Source organism: Cyanistes caeruleus, chromosome 9 (genome assembly GCF_971803275.1).
Source record: "Cyanistes caeruleus chromosome 9, bCyaCae1.hap1.1, whole genome shotgun sequence".
In the NCBI taxonomy this organism is placed as follows: domain Eukaryota; kingdom Metazoa; phylum Chordata; class Aves; order Passeriformes; family Paridae; genus Cyanistes; species Cyanistes caeruleus.
In genome coordinates, this window is record NC_141709.1 from 19909760 (window position 1) to 19929281 (window position 19522).

The 19522-nt window shown below is 36.7% G+C and overlaps 1 protein-coding gene across 3 annotated transcripts in view; it reads right to left on the bottom strand.

The window, feature by feature from the left end:
* The window catches only part of HS2ST1 (heparan sulfate 2-O-sulfotransferase 1), an 81714-nt gene that overhangs the window by 5369 nt on the left and 56823 nt on the right, over positions 1-19522 (bottom strand). For all 3 annotated transcript variants that reach the window (XM_086841538.1, XM_086841539.1, XM_086841540.1), the window contains 5 exons: positions 16175-16413; positions 10054-10139; positions 6360-6498; positions 2819-2916; positions 1608-1765 (listed from right to left, as the gene is read on the bottom strand). In XM_086841538.1, the coding sequence (XP_086697664.1) occupies positions 1608-1765; positions 2819-2916; positions 6360-6498; positions 10054-10139; positions 16175-16413 (720 nt within the window). The remainder of the gene's footprint in view (positions 1-1607; positions 1766-2818; positions 2917-6359; positions 6499-10053; positions 10140-16174; positions 16414-19522) is intronic.

The following is a 19522-nucleotide window of genomic DNA, read 5'->3' on the forward strand; positions in this document are numbered from 1 at the left end:
ATACTATAGTCTTATCATAAATTATACATATGCCAGATCCCTGTTGAACAGAGTTTCTGAGACAAAGATGGCCAAAATGATGACCAAATTTTCCCCAAGGAGTGCTGCTGCTTTGTAATTAACTTGTTAATACTACATATCTAGGCTCTGTACAACACATCCTCTTCTCCCTCTATTTGCAGATAGAAGTCCTGCTAAGATAGATCTTTTCTTCATCATAAATTGCATGGCCAGCTCCTAGAAACGGAGCTACTTGTAGCTAGGAGTGCAGGAAGATAAACATCTACTTGGGTCTCTGCATCCCTCAGGCTTTATTGCTCAGCCAACCAGGCTGCATTGAGCACAGTTAATTCCAGCAGGGCTTCTGAGGAAATGGAAATCTGCCACATCAGCCACTTTATGAACCTGAAGCCACTGCAAAACCTTTAAAAAATATTCTGTTACAAACACATCACAATGTAACATGCAGTATACATACACACCTGCATTTACCCCAGCCTTAAATATTGACAATTTGTGTAAGGCAGCAAGATACTTGGACTAGCACTGGAGAGGAGAGAAGAGAGAGACGGAGAGCGAAGGAGAGCGAGAAGGAGAGCGAGAAGGAGAGCGAGAAGGAGAGCGAGAGAGAAAGAGAGAAAGAGAGAAAGAGAGAAAGAGAGAAAGAGAGAAAGAGAGAAAGAGAGAAAGAGAGAAAGAGAGAAAGAGAGAAAGAGAGAAAGAGAGAAAGAGAGAAAGAGAGAAAGAGAGAAAGAGAGAAAGAGAGAAAGAGAGAAAGAGAGAAAGAGAGAAAGAGAGAAAGAGAGAAAGAGAGAAAGAGAGAAAGAGAGAAAGAAAGAAAGAGAGAGAGAAAGAAAGAAAGAGAGAAAGAAAGAGAGAAAGAAAGAGAGAAAGAAAGAGAGAAAGAAAGAGAGAAAGAAAGAGAGAAAGAAAGAGAGAAAGAAAGAGAGAAAGAAAGAGAGAAAGAAAGAGAGAAAGAGAGAAAGAAAGAGAGAAAGAAAGAAAGAAAGAGAGAAAGAAAGAGAGAAAGAAAGAGAGAAAGAAAGAGAGAAAGAAAGAGAGAAAGAAAGAGAGAAAGAAAGAAAGAAAGAAAGAGAGAAATAAAGAGAGAGAGAAAGAAGAGAGAGAAAGAAAGAGAGAAAGAAAGAGAGAAAGAAAGAGAAAGAAAGAGAGAAAGAAAGAGAAAGAAAGAGAGAAAGAAAGAGAGAAAGAAAGAGAGAAAGAAAGAGAGAAAGAAAGAGAGAAAGAAAGAGAGGAAAGAAAGAGAGGAAAGAAAGAGAGGAAAGAAAGAGAGGAAAGAAAGAGAGAAAGAAAGAGAGAAAGAAAGAGAGAAAGAAAGAGAGAAAGAAAGAGAGAAAGAAAGAGAGAAAGAAAGAGAGAAAAAGAGAGAAAGAAAGAGAGAAAGAAAGAGAGAAAGAAAGAGAGAAAGAAAGAGAGAGAGAACTGAGAATTTTCAAAAAAAGGGTTTTTCTTTTCTGTAGGAGCATGATCCAGCTGAGAGACAAATCTGGCAGAGACTCAAAACTATTCATCTAGATCTAAAGAATTCACACTTAAAAAGGTAGTAAGTAGATGAAAAGATCCATGGAAATCAACTATTTAAATACCTGTCCGGTACAGTTCTGTGGCACCCCTGAAGAACCGGGGCAAAGCTGCCTCCAATAACATGATAAAGTCTTCAAGCTCTTCAGTAACTCCCACAAGGAAGTATTCATTAATCAGATTGTATTTGGCTTGTTCCAAAGCCCATCTGCTTCCCACATTCCTAAAATGACAGAGAACAATTATAGCAAATTCTGATGTCAGCCAACAATCCTTGGTCCCTAGATAGGGATTACTTCACAACAGGACATTTGTGTAGGAAAGGCAAGACTTACTCCAAGTTATAACCATCCTAACTTCATGTCCCTTTCCAGTTTCTCTCATCTGTGTTCTTACCTAAAAATGTGAGTCCTCTACTTATAAAAGAGTCTCAACAAAAATATGTGGCGTGTGTGTGTGTATGCTTAATGCCTCTATTCAAGCAAATTTTTCAAGGATTTACACTGTGTCTGTATTAATACCCTGTCTCCACTTTCACATTAGATACCAGAAATCTGGCAAGAACACACCTTCCCTTTTGCACCTTTCTCTGCTTCTCCACATGGCCAGAGAGTAGATAGGTCTGAATAACAGGCACTGACAGAGAAGCTCCCAAGTGGCCATTTACTTTGCTTGTGTTTGAATGAACAGTACCTTTGACAAATAATTGCCCTTGATATCACTCAGAATCTTTCAAATAATCTATGGGGTTTTTTTGGGTTTTTTGCTAAAGAGCTTTTTAAAGCCTTTGCCATTATTATACAATATGTTGTATTGATAGATGAACACCATTTGATTTTGTTTCAGTTTCTGCTAAGTAGCATTGACTACTGGATATCTGGTAAAGGTTTAAAAAGATGATTTTATCCTTATCTCAATTATTGTGTACTCCCCAGGAACTTTAGGAGCTTGAACTAAAGTATCTCCATTCCTAAAGGATACTGTAGTCTGACATAAGAGAAAAATGTTAAGACTCTACATCTGCAAAAATGATTTTTAAAACTGAAAACATATGTTTTCCCTCATAGCATTAGTGATACAGTATTTTAACATACTGCTAGTTTAAAGAACTGCAAAACTTTCAGCAAATCCATTTTCAACACTAAACACATTACTCAAGTATCCACTGCTTCACTCTGCCTCACACTTTTATCAAATGGACAACATACTGAAATTTGTTAAAGTTTAGATTTCAGCACTGATGTACTTGACAAACAAGCTACATTTATTTCCCTACCAGCATTCTGAGCTGTGGCCACAGAAGAATGGAATTTGAAGCCAAAGTTTCTCTGGAGCACAGTCGGAACCTCCAGCTGCCACACATTCATCAAAGGTCTGCAACAAAGACGAAACTGAGCTGAGCTTTAAAATCTCATACGTATCAAACATCTCAAACTGGTTAGTTGCTAAACGTGGTGGGGACAGAAAAACACATATATGATGTTCTAGAAAAAAAGTAAATTCAAGCCTTGCTTTCACAGTGTTATTAGGATGATCTATTGTCTCAACTAAACAGGACTTGGATAGTCTTTTATGGTTACAACTAATGAACAATTGATCTTACCTGATACATTGATACCTTTGATATAACTTTAGCAAAGGCTATTTGTCAAAACTAGCAAAAATAGTCAATAAGCGTTAGCATAATTGTTTTCCCCTATAAAAGAAGTCACTAAAGATACAGCATCAAATGCCATCTGGAATTGTGTAATCCTGCAACAGCTGGATGTTTATAACACAGAACATTGTGCATGTTTTAGATTAAACAAGGTTCTATTACATTTTAATTATGACAAATAACTTCCATTTCAGAGACTAATTTTGTTTTGGCAATCAGAAGAACTGAAGTTTTTCAGGGCATAACAGAATATCCCGTACAATATTGCTCTCTACATGGATATACAGCTGTAGTAACCAAGTTTCAACTGCAGTAACATAGGAATGACAAGGAACATAGGAATTACAACAGGAACTCCATTAGTATTGGAAGGAATTTGTAAGTGCTTTACTGTGTCACCATAAAGGAAGTATTTATGATATTTCTAATCAAGATATAAGGTCTGTATCTAGGATATATTAAAAAAAAAAAAACAGATAACATAGGCAACTTTTGAGACTGCTTCTTCAGTATAATTACAAGTTTCTGTTCAAAGCAACTATGTAAAAACATATTTGTTTAATTACTTGTAGTTAAAAACAAGGACAACATAATTTGCTTCTATTTTGAGGTGAAGTTTATGAGATAATTTAAAAAAAATACTGATACTATGCCAAAGTAGGGAGTAAACTGTGGTGCCCTGGTTCACATTGAACTCTGAGTTTAGAATAGCTTGTACATGTTGCACATCATAGATAAAAACACAGCTTAAGTAGGAAAACAAGACATTGGTATGCATTCCCTAGCATAGTTCTCCAGAGAAATTCTGCACTGATCTATTGTTAAATGTACCTCCTAAATTATGAATGTTTATACTAAAAATGAACTGGCATCTGTGTAAAGAAAGATTTCTGTGCTTATACCTGCAGGTTATTTTACAGTTAATAAGCAAAAGGAAGCAAGCCATTTTCTAAGTAGGCTGAAATAGGACAGACTTCCTTCCACACTTCCTCTTATGCACCTACCTTGGCTGCACCATCCAGTGATTTTATTATAAAATACCCTTGCCTCTACAGACTGTGCATTTAGAGCCAAGCTATCTATGACTGGAAGCACAGGGATACAGAAAACAACCTAGTTAAAACTTCTTCTGTATAAATGCCGTGCTATGGACTAGGAGGGGACAAGAGTATAAAGTGCATTGAGATTCGTTTCCACTAATAAAACAACTGACTTCCAATAGAAGTATTTTCTGACCTTCCCTATTTTTCATTTGAAGAGCTTTTCATGAATCTACTGTAACACATACTAGAATAAAGACAATGCAATTGGCTCAATCCATTTCTGAGCTTATTGAATTTTAGAACTAATGTATACAAAATTTACATAGTCTATATATGGACAGCTCCCCACGGACACTTTGGAAAAATAGTACTACCTGATTTAAATGAAAGAAGCCAGAAGTTTTATATAGTAAATCAATTTCACTTCAAATGAACTTGAAATGCTTACAGAACATGTTAAATCTGTATAACAACTAAATCTCTCAGACCTAAATAAAGTGGTATCATAGCAACAAAATGAAAAAAGCATCTTCAACAGAAAAACATAAAATAAATAATGCAATGCATTGCAAGCATTATAAACAGGAATGCATTTGACCTTTTTCCCAGCAAATCAAAGCTTAGAGTGCAGTCTATCAACCAGCAACACTAAGAATTTTTGGCATGTTTCCCAGTGACTACCTAAACCAGGTTATTTGGATTATAATTCAAAATTAAAATAAACACTGTTAAATTTCACTCATTTTAGTAAGTTTTATGACCTAGTGCAGCTCAGACTTGGCAGCATGCTCAGGTTTCCAAGTGACTGACCTCCAGCTGGAAAGAGGAAGACAGGCTACAAAAGATGAGATCCTATCTCTCTTTTTAAAATTGCCTTTATGATATCATATTATATCACCTGTTCATCTGTTTAGCTAGTTCTATAAAGACAAATTTTAAGCTTAATTTCAATTTATTCTTGAAGCTTTCCTTTTCCTATGCTGTTGTGCTGCAGGATGCCTGGGCAAACTGAAATGCAGTAGCTGAAGATGGCGCTAAATCCTAAATAACAGAGGAGCAGTTAGTTCCCAACTGGAAAGAAAAGAGGAATGGTCTGTTCCCAATATTTAAAAAGCACTATTTGGATGGGAGCAGCACACAAAATGATTACTCACATTTATTAGTTGTTACGACATTTATAGATTAAGCTGTATTTAGTGCGATTTTCGGTTATTTTTTCAATGTCTCTTGGTACCCAAGCAGCACTTATCAACAAATTAAATTATCAACATAACAGAAAAACAGCGTCAGCTTAAGAAAATATTGTCACCGAAACTGTATAAAGTGCTCAGCTCTGTAAAGTACAAAAATTCATTACATTTTATAGGATTCCACACTGTTCTAGCTACAGCTTTGTAAACCATACTCATATATTTAATACCCTGCTTTTCTTCCAAATACTAGAAAAATTCAAACCAACATGGCCAAAAAACATCATACTGCAAAGCATGACAGTGGATGTATAGATTCTTTCTGGAACAAATCCATTATAAAGCCTGGATGATGTTGCCATCCTGAAACTGTATTAGTAGTCAGTGTTTGAATGTGCTAACCTAAACTTATCTACAGCCACCTAAGACACAAGGAGGAAGTACAGAAATTTATGTATCATACTCTACAGTTTCCAAAAAGACATTGAAATGTTTCCATTTTAAAAAAAATAGAATAAATTGGCTTGCTAATTATATGAAAATAAACAACAAAGCCAAAGCATGAGCAGTTCTACAGCTTTTAGTGAAAAAAATGTGTCTCAGTCTTCAAGAAGAGATGTAGCCTTCTTACATAGGAGGATAAGCCTAATTTGCTAATTATAATTCTGGACACCTAATAACAATTTAAAAAAAAATTATTTCATATTTTTAATAAATTGCAATATACAGTGAATTTATAAAGGTACAAAGAACTTACTAATGCCATGTTCTGCTCCAGTATGGACAGGAAATGGAGAATATAACTTAAAAAGCCACCATTATCACCAAGGCTGATAAAAGAACAGGTTGGCTTTTATCAGAGCATTTAAAAAATTGTTTTCACATTAATTTTATTAAGTTAAGCATATATTATTGGGTGTACTTTACCTTTTTATCCCCCTGTTTTCGCCTCCGTAGCCCTGGTCTGTAATCATCTCCAAAGCGCAGAAAGTAATAATAAGAAACTAGGCGTTCTATAGGATCTCTTATGACATTTATGTAAATTGGTTTCTTTTTAACACCAAATCTAAAGTAAAAGAGGAAAAAACATCTTTCAATGGACAAATCAAAGCTTCTCATCTAATATATAAGAACCTATCATTATTGCTACAACTGAATCTATACACAGAATACATGATAGTGAGAGGAAGTTTAATGATCGCTTCTTTTCATCCTCATATCCAGAGCATTACATGGATGGGAAAGTTAGTTCAATTTCAGTCTGCCTAAGATTATGATTTTAAGGACTTATTATTAAAGAAACAAACAAAACAGACATATTGTCACACAAATAGGTACTAAACATGTTTACACAACCATCCTGACTCTAGACATGCCTTAACCAGTTTAGCAGCCATGTACATGTTTATAATAAGTACAAGAAGTTTGATATTGAGTTCCTGCTTGCGAACTGGGCTTTGCAATGCTATGAGTGGTTTTCCTGGCAGGTCTCCAGTTGTCAGAGATATTAACAGCAGGAAGGCAGAGCTCAGAACCCATCCATTGCCTGGGTTGAATGCATACAGCTATGCTTATTAAATATAAGTCTAAGATAGTATCTATAACCATATTAACTTCTCTATTGAAAGATATTAAATTTTCCCTTAGACATTTACCCTTCGCAAATTTTGATGTACTCCAGTACAAACAGAAGCCTGATGAAATGAGGTGGTTAGCTCATGTGACACAGGAGAAAAATTTAAAACCACCAAACTGTTTTGTGCAAATGCTACATTTCAAAACCATCTATGTTTAAGTCAGCTTTTACAATACATTTCTCAGTTTTCTTTTCCATTTGAGAAGTGCTGTGGCAAATAATTATGGTATCCAAATATTAAAGAGTTTATATCACAATGGAAATTGCAAGTGTGTCAAGTGCCCTGAAGTAAAGCTAGAAGCTGGGAAAAAAAGATCTCTTCTGTTCCTTTGCAAACTGGGAAAGCGTTCTGCATCGAAAGAGGGCCATTCATGCCTCCTAGCTTGGCTAAAACAGAGCACTCATAGTTTTAAGATGCAGTACTATGATTTTTAAAGGGGTACATTTTACAACCAGATACTATGCATATGAGGAACATTAAGTTGAAAAGCTGAAGAACAGAAATTTAGCAAAAGCAGCAGAAAGGAGGAAGTTAGGAAAAAAACCAATTAACAGGCATTGCTTTTGCCAAAAACCAGCACTACAGACAGAGAAATTGTTAAAGGCAACAGAAAGAGCAATTGATTCTCCAATGCTGCCAGTAGAGTACCAATGAGTCAGACTGAAGCACTCAAAGGCCAAACTGCTGACATCTGTCTGCATGCCAGCTCTGACTTCCCAGAGCCTGCAGTGTAGAGGGTGTGAATGTTTCAACCATTCTGATGTGAAGTCCATGCCTCGAACTACACCCTCTTTAAGGTCCACTGAAATGCATGAGACATGCACGTGTCCCCTTCCACAGATGACTGCAAATGCTGAGGAAGCTGTAACAAACCCTTTTGTAACAAACCATTTCCATACAGCAGCATACTCAACCAATGAATAGCACATATCTGCGAGTTAAATGAAAATTACATTTTCATTTACAAGAAATGCTTGTGCTGGATTGTACAATCACCTGCATTTGCACACCAGCTTGCAGAATTAGTTTCAGTTACAGTAACATAAACCTACTAGTAACATAAGTTATTACTGTAACTTTATTAATAATGATAATGAATTGGCAATTGCATTGTCAAAGAACTTTTTTCCCAACTATTTACCAGAGAAAATAGGGAAAAAGAATGGATAAGAAATTTTAAAAGACAAAAAGTAAAGGGAAAAAATTTAAAGTTTTATTACCATAATTTCTACATGGATGGATTACAATAACCTGTCCTCAATACTCTGAGTTATCAATGGAATATGGTACTTTAATTTTCAGCATATTTTAAGAGGTACTTCTGATATTTGACAGTGGACCTAAGTCTGATGTCTATGTATATAGAAGCATTGACTCTTCTGAAATATTTTACATTTAACTACAAGAATGTTCATTACAAGAACATACCTCACAGCCTTAAAGGTGTGGGCCTTGCCAAGCACAACCAGCGTATTCAAGATATTATTTTAATAATGAAAACCCAAAGTATGAGAAAGCAAGCTGTTGTAGGGAAAAAAAAAAATCACTCAGGTGAAAGGATAACAAACAACAAAGACAAGGATAACACAGTCCCGGAAGGAAGATGCAGATGAAAGAAATCTGTGAAATTGCTTAGATGCTTTCTAGATGTAAAATATTTTAATTCTGGGAGTTCCAGTATCTGAAAATGTTTTCAGCTTTATGAACTAATGTATAAAATGACATTCAGCTTTGGTGCACCAGAAAGCTGTTACTCAGTTCAAGCATTTATTAATGTTGAAGAATTTTAATTTTAAAAAGGCAGAAAAAAAAACCTAATGGATTTTGATATATTTTATTTGATTGACTGATCTGTAAGTAACTTCTTTTGCCTGTTACTTTTTGTAAACCTGGTGCCACTAGTCGTTTTCAGCTACTACTGTAGCTTTTAGCCTTTTCTGATAATGTACTGTATTGGGAATCTGCACAAGCCTTGCTTCCCCATCTCATTCTTTGTAATAAAAAGTTCAAATTAAAAATCATGTGTACATGACAGAATGAGAAATTAAACAGAACGACTAAACAAAAGGAATTATTACATACAAAAAAAGAATTTAAATAAATACTTCAATGCACAGAAACAAAAATGCAGAGTGAGTCAGCAAGAGGTAAAAGTAGCGGTAACTATCATTTGTACAGTCAAATGCACTGAGATCTGAAAATTCCACTTCCAATTTTAAATCATCTTCCACATGCTCCAAGTGCAAGATGAAGCACTGCCTAGTAAGCATCTTAAGCAAAACTGACTTGTCAGTTCAAGGGGAGGTTTCCTAAGACTGAGCTACTGAGGATCACAGCTTTAGATCCAGAAGCAAAAATAAGACAAGAAAAGAAACATATGAAAGTGGGAATAAAGATATGATCCTGAACCTTTGAAATCAATGGAAGGATTTTGATGATATTTTATTTAATTTTAGAAGTAGCAGCATTTAACTCCACAAGAATTACTTCAATGCTTTTTCTAGCAAGTCAAACTATTATAGACCAGAAAACTACTTCAAAATATAACTTTTCATATTTTTGATAAAGTACAAAGGGATACTAAGGTAGAGAAGAATTAAATAAATTAAGAGGCAGGTGGTGTTACTCTCTATATGAAGTATTTTTGAGACTAAGTATGTTAAACTTCCCCAAATGGGAAGCCAATCCTAAAACAGAGCTGCCAGTGTTTCAGAGGAAAGACATGATTTTCAGCAAAACAAGCTTGGAATTTAGACAAGGATTACCAATCCCAGTATATCACCTTTTTTTTTTTTTTAAGTGAGACTCGGCTACATTTTATCATGCAAGAGAACAAGAGAAATGAGACGACCAAGCCCAAACGCCGGCCGTGGGGGAAGGCCAGCGGGCGGCTCTGAGCAAGCTGCAGGTGCCGGGCTCCGGGCGCTAGAGGGCGCCGGCAGCCCGGCCGGAGCCCAGCCGCAGGTACCGCCGCGGGAACGTACTTGGCGAAGTCCAGGTACGATATATGGCCATGGTAAAATCCTGGCTTCATCTCCTTCCAGGAAGTCACATTCTTCACAAATCGGACCTGTGAAAGTGGGCAACAAAAAGTGTTTCTGTACGGCTCAGCACATTTCTCCATACACGGGGTTTCCTGGCTTTTAGTCATATAATGAGTTAGATAAAAAAGTCTATTTTGAATATTATCAAAAAATTTGTGCCACCTAAAATAGACTTTCCTGCAGCATAAAGATGACCGATTTTAGATCATCAAATTTAATGATCAGAAACTAAACAAAAGCAGAATACAGAAATCAGAAGGACAGTTCAAGGAAAGCTACCACAAAAACATCAAGACAAACATTTATATTTTTGTCAGTCCATTTTATTTGTAATTGTAAAGGAACGTAGGAGTCTCTCCGTAGAAATGCAAGTACATTGATGGCATTGTCAATGCTCCATATTCAGTCCCTCAAATAAAAGTGTACCAGATTTACAGCATGTTCTTAGACCTCTTTTACTGGGATGTATGAAATTAATCTGATGGTTCATTTGCTCCTCCATCCCAAAATGCAATGCACAAGTAATCCAGAAATGCTATAAATGCATGTAATGTAAATCAGATCTATAGTTTGCTATTTTGAATAGTCATCTTAAGCCTAACATTTCAGTGAAACTTCCATGCTAAAGCATGAAGTAGCCCTTGAATGAGAGCTGATAGAGCAGTTATTGGCAAACTTCACAAAAATAGGAATAGCTTTACATTTCAAAGAACAAAATAAGACACATGCCCCAAACCAGAGAGCATGATCAAATTAAGTGGGACATGCAAATCCTGATAGAGCTTGGCTTTACTAGATGAACAGAATATTTTAACATCAAAGCATGTAACTGAAAGTTATTTCAAAACTAGTGAATTGGATAATAACGAGAAGATGATAAATTTGTACTGCCTGAGCTGTCTGACAAAGATATCCCATTTCTGAGGCTGTGAATTAAAAGATAGTGTTCTTCACACATCTGCAATATCTTTTCTGTTATACAGAGAAACAGATAACCACAAAGATTCTGAAGTGAGACAAGAGAGACAAAAAAGTTTGAGAGCTCAAGACAACACGAACTAATATTCTGTAAGGTCAAGTGGATCGAAAGTGTCCTGAAGCATAATATTTACCAGTTGAAGATTTTAAGAGGTGAGACTGGCCTGCTGATTCTTCAGTTGTGCAAAACTTATGGTCTACAATTTAAGAGGTTGCTAACCTGTAATTATTTCTTTAAACACTGCCTCTTGGACTCTCAGATAACAGAAATTTAAATTACCTTTTAGTAACCGGCAACATTAATTTTTTCAGTGTACAAGTTTCACAGTCTGTGCATTACAAAATTTAAAGCATATATTGCACATGAAAATGGTGGGAAATTGAGCTGAAAAGCACTGCACAATGTTACACAACGGTGTTTCATAAACTGCATTGGCTTTCTGTCTGATTTTGTCCATAGCACAAACTGATAATATGGGACTTTGAAGTTGAACTACCTTAACTGCTACTGAAATAAACCACACTTCCATTAACTGCATCTTTTCAAGGTTAATGACCAGATATTTTCTGTGTAGAGCCTTAGCTATAAATATTTCTCTACCTGGCAAAGGTATTTCCTAAATACAAAATATAAATCACCTTTCATTCCTTCACCCACAAACCCCAAATGTCATGGTTGGTTGATACAACTCTGCAAGTAAACCAGTTATGCTATTTCGGCTGTGCAGTGCAGCCAACATATTAAAGTGTACATTTATGTTTCCATGAACGAGCTTTTTGGAATCTCACATTATCTAGATTTCAATTTCTAACAGACTAGGACTAGACATAAGGTAATGTTAAGTACAAAATCCCAAGGTTTTTGTTTTAGATGCCCATGCCAGCATCTGGCATCAAATCATAGATTTTTCAGTAAGTTAGAAAAATCTTTTATTGCCTTTGTCTTACTGTGTTGCTGTCTGCTGTGGAAATAATTTTTAAAAACATAGGATGGATAGTCTAGCCTCTAACACCAGAGAAGGTAAGAGAAGGCTAGGAAGGTTTTACAACACACATCTGTCTTAAGATGCACCTGCAACATGCTAAGCCCCTGAGAACTATAGTTTTTAACACCTGTATCTAGCCTGCAGGTAAGAGATTTTTTTTTTTTCTCCCACAGTTTGCAGCATTCCAAAAGCCAGAGTTGTTCCAGGTCACAGGCAACCTAATGAGTCTGGATTCACACATTTTAGGTCAGAGATGAATATTGCTCCCTGCTTCATACTGTTAAATATGATCAATTTCACCTTTCTTTTCAGGGCTTAGCAGATACTGGAGCTTTCAAGAGACAGAGAAAGCTTCTCCATCTGTGCCCAATCGAATAAAATTTGAGGTGACTTTAGAAGTTCAGATAGATGTGAATGGAATTCCTGTGAAGTTGTTTCATGGTGCTTTTATATAATCAGCTACAAAGTTGCTTCACAGCCTTTAGTAAGTGGGAAATCAGCTGAGGTTCACTGAATTAAAAAGCCAGATCAAACGCACTCTAGGGGCATAAGATGTCCTGAAAGGTAAGTTAAACACATTCAGTTTCTAGGACAGTAGGAATTTAAAACAAGTCCCAGTGAGCCAAAAGGAGGAAAAACCCAACCAGCATACCTGGTCTGAGAAAAAGCCATGTGTGCAAACTAAGTGATGCTCTAAGTTCTTATCTCTGTCCATTAACTGCAACCATCAGTCCCTCTTCTCTGCAGTCTGACCACACACACTCACATGAGCTCATGCACACTCACTCACAGTCACACACACCCTCACACATGCGTGTGTGCAAGAGCCTGTGTGAGTGTGATTGTGTGTCTGAGTGTATCTGATGGCATGAGTGTGTGCATGACTGTACTTCTCAGTGTGAGTGTGTCTGTGTGCATGTGTTAGTGTGCAAGACTTTGAGTGTGCATGAGTGTGTCTGAGTTAGCTCTGAATCAGAGGGTCAGGAATGCTGGAAACAGGCAACCAGCATGCCTTTGGCTGCATACCACGAACAACCACAAGGCAAGCTCAAGGCAAGGACAGTTGAGAAGAAATTTTGTGAGATGGTGAAAAGATTGAATTCACCAGTTCAGCCACAGAACAGCCAGGATACCTGCCTTGCACTAATAGTCCTTTCTCAGAAGGAAAAATTCAATTGGCACACATGCAGCACTCATAACAGAGCTGCTGCAGCCTTTTCACTCGTTCCACTTCTGACATACATGGAAACTTGCACTAGCAGAGGAAGTAAGTACCACTAAAGCCACTATGTACTGTCCTCTGAGCAACCGTTTTAGAATGTACTTGAAAGCAAGATAATGTATTTTCATGCTGCTCTTTTGAGAAAAATCGAGAGAGAAACTGAAGGAGAAAAAAACCCCAGAATCAGAAAACAGCAAGCTGAGGGATTGAAACACTGGATAATTGTAGCATTCATAACAGTACAGAGAATGTTCCTCACACCCACTTTTTAAATAACATATCTAGAATACATGCTGCAATGCAGAACAGTCATTTAATTTAAAATGTTTTAGATGACAACTTCACCATGTAACAAAACCAATGAAGTTTGTGTGGTTGGTATGCCATCCTGATAGCCACAGGCATTCTTGGATGGACAAATTGTCACTGCTGAAACATGCAACCAACAAATAAAACTCAACCAAACAACTACTCTGACTTGATTACGAAAAGCAAGTGTTTCTACTACAGACTACACAGGCCAGAATGCAATATAGGCAAACATGGCACTCAGTTTGCTGCAAAGAAAAGGCCACACCTGGGGAAAGAGGGGCAGCTCCCAGGATCCTGCTGCCAGAGATGCTGCAAAGGAAAGGAGGGCTACTGGGAGAAGTTAAACCTGAAACTAGAATGTGTGTTAGGAATTCTTACCAGATTATCTCAAATCAGATACATACTATATTTGGAGTGGATTTTAAATATCATTTTTTTCATATTGCATTCAAGAAGTAAAGGTTTCACATATGGACAGAGAACTTAAAATCTGTTACAGAACTACAGTAGTTTGTAAAAAGTACAGCAGAAAAACTGCACAAAAGAACACTCACTAATTTACAAACTTGTCAGGCCTGAGGCAATCTTCACCTTGCTTAGGGAGATCTGCTTTAACTAACAGTGTCACTAACAGAAAAATTTTGTCTCTATTATATGTTTATGTATTTTACTACTGGCACATATACACCTAACGCACCCAAATAAGCTATACTGGTGAAGGTGGCATATGAATGTGTCATACTAATCCAAGCCCACACAGAGTAAACATCATCAGCTACCACTCAGCACCTCTGCCATCTCTAGAATTACGCACAGTGACTTACAGTGGCAAGTTGTTATCTCCATGTATTAAAGATGAATAATTATTTGTGCATCTTTGAACAACTGTGCAATATGTAAGTTCTTCACTGTCAGCATGTCCCAGTTAATGGCCACCAAGGAAGAACAGTATCAAATGTCTAATAAACTACATAATTTACCACTTTGGACAAGAGCATGGTATCAAATGAAGGTAGGACTGACAGTATTGTGTACATGCTCAGCACAGACAGATTTTCATTTTTCAATACATTATTATTAGAGAGAAGATGAAGAGTTTCTCTGCTATAAAACAAAGCCAGCAAAGGACAAATTTTATTTAAGTTCAAACAGAAGTAGGAATTTAAGATAGCCTGTGTTTAATTTATATCTATTTAATGACTAGCCCTCCTATCCTTTAGGACAGACCTCCATTTCAAGACACAACTTGACAGAAGCCAAATTTGTTTCTGAAGTGCAGCCTAGGTATGACTGACTTGAGCATGATTTTTAATCAACAGACACAGGCTTATTAAATCTTTTGAAAAATCACTCTGCTCTTAGTGCACTGGTCTTTAGTACTTGTTCTACACAGTGACAGTCTACCAGACTTGATAATCACAGTAATCATATATGACAGTATCACCTTCATACGTAGGAAGCAATTTTACAAGAGGAAATACTCAACAGTAACACAACCCCACTATCACAAAACAGATTCCAATATCACTCAAGTCCATTATTTCCACTGCACAGAGATCCCTACCTCAGCCTTTCTCCCACATACAGAACTGGAAGTGGAGGGCCTTCAGCATCTGCTTTCCCCCTGCCCCAGTCCAGCTGTGCTGAGCTGCTTTCGGCCTGCAGACATGCACTTAGAGGAGCTGGAAGGCTCAGTGCTGACATGCTGCAATGCAGAGCAGCTCCTGCCTCTGCTGCGTATCAGCTTAAGTGATCAGCATACAACCGGCAGTACAGAGTTCGGAAACATTTGTTTTACAGGCAGGGATGATGACAGTGATGTTTCAGATCTCTAACCTGGATTCTCTGCAAGAGCACTCATGATAGACAAGGAAATATTAATGAAAATAAACCAATAAACATGCTTCCTCAGCCCAGCCTAACAAAAAGGACTGAACCCTCATCATCTTCCGATGATGCACTGAACCCTCATCATCTTCTTAAAATACTCTTTTTAAATACAGTATCTATGATAATTTCTAGTCCGGTACTACAGTGATTTTAGTAAGAACTTTTAATGGATGCAAAGTGACCTGTACTTCACAGTGCAAACTATTTACAGGCACTTTTCTGTATGTTTTTTATCACCTGTGAGACCTGACCAGCCCCAGTACCAAAGACAGAAGTCTAGACCTGACAGCATGGCACAGTGCCTGCACTACTCAGAGAGCAAATTGCCTAAGACTGCATTCACTGCAGATGGAGATGACAGGCAAGTTGTATTACACAGCCAAAAGAGCTATAACAACAAAGGTCATTTCCACCCCAGTCATGCCCCTCATTAGCTTTGTTTTTGTCCAATAAACAGACACTTACCACCTCCAGTAGCCAAGCAAAAACCTAAAGCTATTAAGAAATAATATTAATTCTCTATGAAGAAAATATGAAAACATTAGATTTCATTCATATTGGAAAATGTGACAAAAAAGCCAAATACATCAGATCACCCAAGTTTACAATAGCAAACTTTTTTTTCTGTGCTATTCCCTCATTTCATAAAGACATCCCAAATTCAACAGCTTACCTGATCTTGCAGAGACATAACAGGATTATTTTTGGTTGTATTGATATGTAGAACATGGTATTTGTTCTTCGCACAGAGATCATAGGCAATATTTGTGAAGGATGTGCTGGCAGTCTTGGGTACTCTGTTATAAATAATTACCACATCATCTTCTTCATCCAGTGTCACATCTTGTCGGGGACCATCTACTGTATGACGCTGCTCTATTTCTCTGACTTCATGCCTTGCAATAGCCCTTTCTGTTAGGAAGAAAAATATAAAATTTCAATGTAACTGTCAACAATTCTAAAGTTCAAACCTGAGAACACAATCTGGTGAAAAGCAGTAACTCCTCAGCAATAAAGGAAACACCTGCTGTACTATGCATTTCTGACATATCTGAACAAAACTTCATCAATAAAAATGAATGGAAGACAGTCCAACACAGAACACAAAGCCTAGAAAACAATGTGCTTAGGGAACACAGACCATACTCTGACTCACACTGATGTCACTGTCTTCAGAGTAAATGTCTCTATAGTTAAGTCTCTAATGCACTATGAAAATGGTGACATCCCTGAAATATCCCACATAACTTCTACAATACCCCTAGTTAAAAATTATAATAGAAGAAATAAATCAAACAATTTTAAGAATATGAGTCTTCTGGAAATAGTAGAAATACTAACACCAGAGACCACAGTCAAGTGACTGTGCAGAAGCACTGTCATTCAGATGAAACCACTGGGTTTTTATTTCAATTGATACAAGCCCCAAGAGTAAAGCATTACAATAAATGGCTCTGCAAAAATTCAATTACTTTTATTAATTTTAAGTTTGATAAGAATAGAAGCAAGAGGTGCCTACAAAACAGGTAACATTAAGGTGAGTGATCTCTGAGTAATGAAATACATCAAAAAGAAAGAAACATGGGAAGGCAAGCTCTGAACAACACATTTTAGCAGAGTGAGTACTTTGCAAATAACCCATCTTTCCTATTATACAAAGGGCAATACTCAGAGTAACTGAACATTGCTTCAAGTGCTAAAAGATTATTTGGAAAACAAAACTCACAGTATTACAGCATTTTTTTTTTTTTTATGCTGCAGATTATCAAATACCCTGTGCTGACTGAGGTTCAGGTTTTTTTCTGATCCTGATAAGTATGTACATTAATACAATTTGTAGTACAGATATCAAAGCACTTTTTCTCATTCATTTATGGTGATACTGCTTTTAATAATGTATTCAAATAAATCTGCATTTGTCAACAGTGTAAGCTGAAGTTGATATCACAAGAGTAACCTGTATTTCTCTGTATTACGTTCTTTTACAGGGTATAGCTCTTTATGTACAACACGCTTGTAACAGCAGCAGCAGCTCTTGACCTTTACTTCCCTCGATTCTTTAGCCCAGTTCCTTCTATTCTCTTTCACCAAATCTCTTTAATTATAACACAGAATCACTTTAAAGCAGAATCAACAAACTGTGAATAGCCTACCCTTTAATTCCACGTAAATTGTCTTAAACCACAAACTTCCATCTGTCTGAAATGCTTCAAAGCTTAAACTCACTCACTCTCTCATATGCTCATATCTCACACCCCATAACTAAGTTACATCAGTATGAAAATGTTTGTAGGAAATGCTTATTGAGTACATCTCAATTTTCCACATGACATCTGTTGCTCCCCACTACATCAGTCACAGTTTTTGCTCCTTCCTTTCTCATTTGCTACCTCTCCCATCAATGCTGGCAAACGTCCTATTTTGGAAAGAGAAGAGGCAACAGACTCAGGTTTCATCTCTCTGAAGATGGCTACAAAAAAATGGGGCTGGCAACTCTCCCCTTTCTGCCAGTAATAGATTAGAGGAAGTATTTGGTAGGAAATATAGTTAACCATGTGGCTGCACAAGGCTACATAGATACTGAATACCACCTAGAGAGGCTGAAATTAAACAAATTTAATTGGCATTTTCTACACCAGAGTAGTAGATCTAAGCTAGATTTGAATCATAGCTGCTCAGAACCCCAGGGCTGATGAGGCTGGCACAGAGCTTCCTCTTTTACATGGAAGAGGGAAACATTTGTGAGAGAGAGACATGATTTGCCAGAGGATTGATGAGAAGTATTCCTCTAATGAGGTATTTTAAACCTTGATGATTCAAGAATTAGCGTGATAAGGGCACTTTAAAGACCATGCAGAAGATATAAAAGCTGCATGATTGGATGCAATTAGCAGAAAGGCTATTGCATCCAACCACCTTCAGCTTCTTCCCACTGTGAGGGGGAAAGCAAGAACTCAGGTATGGAGCAGAACCTTCACAAGCCTGAAGTATACAGACAGTCCTATTAAGGGGGAAAAAAAAAAAAAAGAGGCTTTAAATTTCAAATTAAAACAACAACTAATCTTTAAGATGAAGCACTGAAGTCACCTTTTTGAAGTAACTGCAGTAGTTGAAAAACAAAAGTTGAAATGAAGTAAAGGATGTAAACTGCTCAAGTGCAAGGGAAGTTGAAGTGAGAAGCAGAGGAAGCACCTGGAAGTGTCTAACCTGGTCAGTCATCCTAAAGGCCTATTTCATTCTAGTCTATGAGTAATAGTTATGAAGACTGCTAGTTTTGTAAAAGTGCACATTTTTTTCCCAGTCACAAATAGTTGGCAGTTTTTCCTGTGAAATCGGGAAGCTCTTCTGATACTTACTGAAAAGTCAATTTAATTCTTAAAATGATGCATTATCAATTTTATTTATTTATAAGGTTAATTTATTATTTGGAGAGAGGAAAAGGTACAGTAATCGTAACATGCTGAGACTAGTCTTTGGGATACATATGTAATCAGAAGTTAGAGAATTTAAGGAGTTAATGGGCATTTTCATCATTTGCTCTTCTATAAAATTTAAATAATCTTGGAAGTAGAAGCCCTATAATGGCTGAAAAATGAATGATGTTATATGTTTTTAGAAATATGGTAGAAAATGCAATGCATGCTTTAAAGATATTTCACATGTGGAAGACAGGGAGCAGTATTTACTAAATATATTGTGTTTACTGAAAATCTCCTTATATGACAGCCCTGCAAACATACCTTTGATTACAAGAACCTGTCTACATAAGGTTGGACTTGTTTCACTGAAAATAATTTCAAAAAACTTTAAAAATCAGGATGGGTGATTTCTTTCCTCTCAGAGATCCAGTGGAAAAAAAATGTCCTACAGTCACATTGCTTTCACTGCATTCATTGTTGTAGGAAAAACACCTGTGCCAAATTATTAAGAACCAAATGCTTAGACAGGGTTAAGATCATACCCTCTAAATTCTACATAACTACACCCATTTAAAAAGATATGCAGCATTTAAATAAGTGAT